Genomic DNA, 4196 nt, shown 5'->3' with positions numbered 1-4196 from the left:
TACGTAAACATTACCAACTCTCAATTTTATTTTCATATGCAATAGAGAGAAACAGAAAATGGATTTAACCATGGAAATCAAAGCACGCTTGTCTCTTACTCCTATTTGTTTCTATTTGGTGTGTTAATCATAAGTGAATTAATTTAAAAGTGAAAAATATTTTCCAGTTATTTGCTCGTTTCTGCTGGTTTCTCTTCCTTACATCACTTGTGCCTATGTGTGAAACATATCAATCAATTCAAAATCTGCCCTTCTGGCAGAAATCTGGCTTTCAACCTACAGGATACAATTTTCGAGATATTTTGACGAAGTTTTGGGGAGTCACTCTTTCGGCTCTTGCATCCTATTGAAAATTTAGTGGATCGGATAATTTTTGCGGCCATTTCTCCTATTATACTCCGTCTAGGTAATACTAACTTTACTTCTTCGCTGTATTCGGATTGGCCTCAGCAGTCAAGTATCATTGACGTAGAAGAAGAACGTTTTCAAATCAAATTTTCAATAATTGGTGTAAAGCTCTATTTTGATTACAAAATTTTTAAAAACGAGAGAGAGAAGTTCCTATATCTGCCCACACCAACTATATTACCTATATTTTGATTTAAATCCTTCTATGTCTTCATTTAAGAGAACTTTCGTAACGGCTTAACAGTTCTCTGCTAAAATTTTTGGTTTACGTTTCATAAATTTATATTTGCTCGTATATATAATTTTTGTAATTTTCCACCTATCTTGTATTCCGGGTGCAAGTTCGGCTGATTTTTGACAACGGTGTTGTCGTCGAAACGCAAGTCGATAGCAAGATGGGCGACACCTTTATACAATTGTCTAATAGTGTTTGAAGCACTTGCTGGCTTTCAAAACAAACGCGATATTATAGCAAATTTTCAATTTTCTTTTACTGCTAAAATTTAGATAAAGTGCATAATTCCTTTTTTTTAATACATTTTTATACTCTACAGCAGTTGTTGTGGTGCAGAGTTTGCAAGAAAATGTGTAATGCCCAGAACAACCTGGGACTCACCCATCCTTATAACGATCGATTCAGAATCGTTTTAATGTTGTCTGTCCGTCTGTCTTTCTTTCCATGCAGGTTTGTGTTCAATAGACCGCAAATTTCTGAGATATTTTTAAAAAGCAATTTTTGATTTCAGTTTAAAACAAGGTTTTTATTAAATTCTGTGAGCAAAAGAGATTATCATGAAGGAACCTAAAAGTTTCGTAGCCAGTAACGAATGATCTTTAAATTAGTCTCCAACCAAGCAATGTTAGTATTAACAATCTCTAAAACTCTTCGAACTGAAACTCCGCCAGCCACTTCTGGATACCTTTCGAAGAAGTTTTTTATTTCTTCAAGTTTCGTTGCTGTGGAAAAACGCTCAGTAACCGATAGTATCATGTTACCGACAGTACGTTCATTTAGACCAAAGCGTTTCTCTAAATCAGGCCAATGTTCACGCACATAATCCCAGACAATAGACTCACCAACGGGATTTGAAACAATGTACTGTATGCAAGTGAGGTAATCCTGCCTTCGTACATAATACTCGTTCCAAGCCAATTCCACGTATCTTTCATGAAAAGGAATTATTTATTATATATTGCGCGGGAGCAAATCGCAAACTTCAAGCTCACCGTCTTATAATCAGTGGTTTTTGTATTCCAGCTAAACCGTACATAAGATTAGATTTTTCGTTGGCATCTTTTTCTGCCACAAATAGTTGCCACATTTGGTGCCAATAGTCTTCACTGTTCGTCTCCATCATGCCGTAGTAGTAGACGGTATTACGAATGTCAGGGTGAGGAAGTTGAGCGGGATTTTTTATCCATTCCTTAAAACGCTTCGAAGCTTCTGTTAAGCAATCAGGCAAACCTACCGAACAAGCTGAACTTAGGACGACTACACGCAAGCGACTGCAAGGCAACATGGAATACACTTCAATAAAAAATATCGAATAAAATGTTATCTTAGTTACTTGTTCAAATGATCGTCTGAAGGGTCAGCATTCCAACCCACCGTTAAATAAATGGGTTTTATTAAATCTCTAGCGTAGTCACTGAACTGCTCGCTGCTATTGGTAAACATGAGCACACGTCTTAGCGAAGTCAGTTTTCCTGCAGCCACACTCCATGGCACAAAATCAGTTTCTTCAATTAAATACTTTGTCATATCCAAAGCTAGATCGTACTTTAGTTGAGTAGAATCGGCCAATGAGAAAGCGTCGTTTAATAAGCAAGCTCGATCTGTGACAGAGAACGTCTGCGTGTATCAAATAAAACAAATTGGATAAAATAATGAGAGATAGACAAAGGGATTCTTGTTAAGCACCGTAGGAGTTTCGGACAGTTTAGAAGCCAAGGTACGCCACATCTCCGCGGGATAGTTTACGCGATAATAGCCAACTTGATCGTAATTGAATTTGATCCATTCCACTTTCTGAGGTAAAATGATGACAACTTTGAAGGAAAAGAAATAAATTTGTATAGTTTTGATATACATCAGTTCTTTTTATATTTGCCTCGATTGCCCTCGACTATGCCAGAATGAAGTCAAAGCCGTTTAGTTCAATTTATATTGTGACTTGTATTCAACGATTTTACTAAAGAGACAGCAACCCTTTTCGTAAGATTTACTGCAGAGGAAGCTTTCTTCAAGTCCGAAGGATTGAGTATCTACCAAATAAATATAGAGACAAGTGACTTAATTAAGCGGTTTCCCGAAAGAATGAAACCTATCTTCCCGTGAATTATTACGCAAAGGACTGAAAATTAGAAATTATTCTTTTTGTCGAGGGCGGACTATAGCTTCTCCAACAATTAAAACGACCCTAAAACTTATATGTAATCGCGATGAGATCGATCGACATTTTCCTGTTTGTGAAGGCACCGGTAAGTCTCCGAAGACAGTCGAGGAACAAAGTGAGGCTTGCTTGCTGACTTTAACTACCTTCATTTTGATCGTATGAGAACCATTCACGCTGTACCCTATTATCTGCACTTGTTTTATAGGTAATCGGAATAGACCATTTGTAGCTGAAAGATTCGAGTATTAATTGTAGTGTAGAGAGAATAGAAATATGTTTAAAAACTTACTCGAACGGCGAGTCATCATAAACACCGTCGTAGTCTTGGGGATTAGAAAAGAAACGTTTTTGGGTCAACCTCCAAGTAACAGCGTCTAGCTGCTCCACATTAACCACCGGTAAACCCATTTGTTCGGTCCAAGTACCCATAATAGTTTTAACATCGATGCCAAGGTTCAAATTGTCGATCTCAGTTAAAAAGTCATCGGTCACTGCGTTGCGATATTTAAATTTATTCAAGTAATTAGTAACAGCTCTTTGGAAATTTTCTGGACCCAAAAAATCTTCTAACATTCTGATGATTGAGGCTCCTTTCGAATACGTGATGGTATCGAAAATTTCCGTAATTTGGTCGGGGTTCGTGACCGTCTGTATAATGGGATGGGCGGCCAAGGTTCCATCTAAACTTAAAGCCTCATGCAGGGTTTTCGTCACAAATTGATCTTGCTAATAGAATATGTAAATACGTAGAATAATAGAACTCTAAAAGGAATGCCTACTGGAAGGTAGAACTTACCATGCCCCATTCAGGAAATTTAGCTTCCACACCTTTGTTTTCAATATATTTAGCAAAACCTTCATTCAGCCACAAATCATTCCACCACATCATAGTAACTAAAACAAGTGCAGTAATAAACCCTTGTTAAATAGACATTATTAAAGCCTCCGCTATCGGCGGGAAGATTACCTAGATTTCCGAACCACATATGAGCGAACTCATGAGCTATAACGCTTGCAATTCTTTGCTTATTCTCTGTAGAACTGACTATTTCATCGTAAAGTAGAGCTGTTTCACGATACGTAACCAAGCCCCAATGTTCCATAGCACCAGATACAAAATCAGGTATGGCAGCCATGTCTACGTTCGCATATTTAGGAGCAAAGTTAGGGCGCATATCAAATTCTCTCCGCAATTCTTGACTTACCTAGTTTAGGTAGCGGATATTCAATTTGGAAGTAATTGATATAATATTCAATTACTGCTTTGCCCACTTCCAAGGCGAACTGTATCTTGTCAACTTGCTCAGGTGTGGCAAATGCTCGCATTTCGAAATTTTTACCTATACCGTTGGTCTCGATGCTGACCGATTTGTGATCAAAATCGGAAACAAT

The 4196-nt window shown here is 37.6% G+C and overlaps 1 protein-coding gene across 1 annotated transcript; it reads right to left on the bottom strand.

Annotated features, from left to right (window-relative positions):
• Positions 1-1210: 1210 nt before the first annotated feature.
• On the bottom strand, positions 1211-4190 carry LOC119643901 (glutamyl aminopeptidase-like; the record flags this gene model as incomplete). The annotated part of the gene is made up of 9 exons (XM_038043402.1): positions 1211-1571; positions 1636-1914; positions 1977-2260; positions 2330-2457; positions 2948-3033; positions 3094-3530; positions 3601-3698; positions 3772-3942; positions 4010-4190. Coding segments are annotated over 9 exons (2025 nt in total), but the record flags the coding sequence as incomplete, so codon positions are not given.
• Positions 4191-4196: the final 6 nt, after the last annotated feature.

Source organism: Glossina fuscipes, unplaced genomic scaffold (assembly GCF_014805625.2).
Source record: "Glossina fuscipes isolate IAEA_lab_2018 unplaced genomic scaffold, Yale_Gfus_2 67089, whole genome shotgun sequence".
NCBI classification, from domain to species: Eukaryota; Metazoa; Arthropoda; class Insecta; order Diptera; family Glossinidae; genus Glossina; species Glossina fuscipes.
This window is presented reverse-complemented; position numbering and strand designations above follow the sequence as displayed.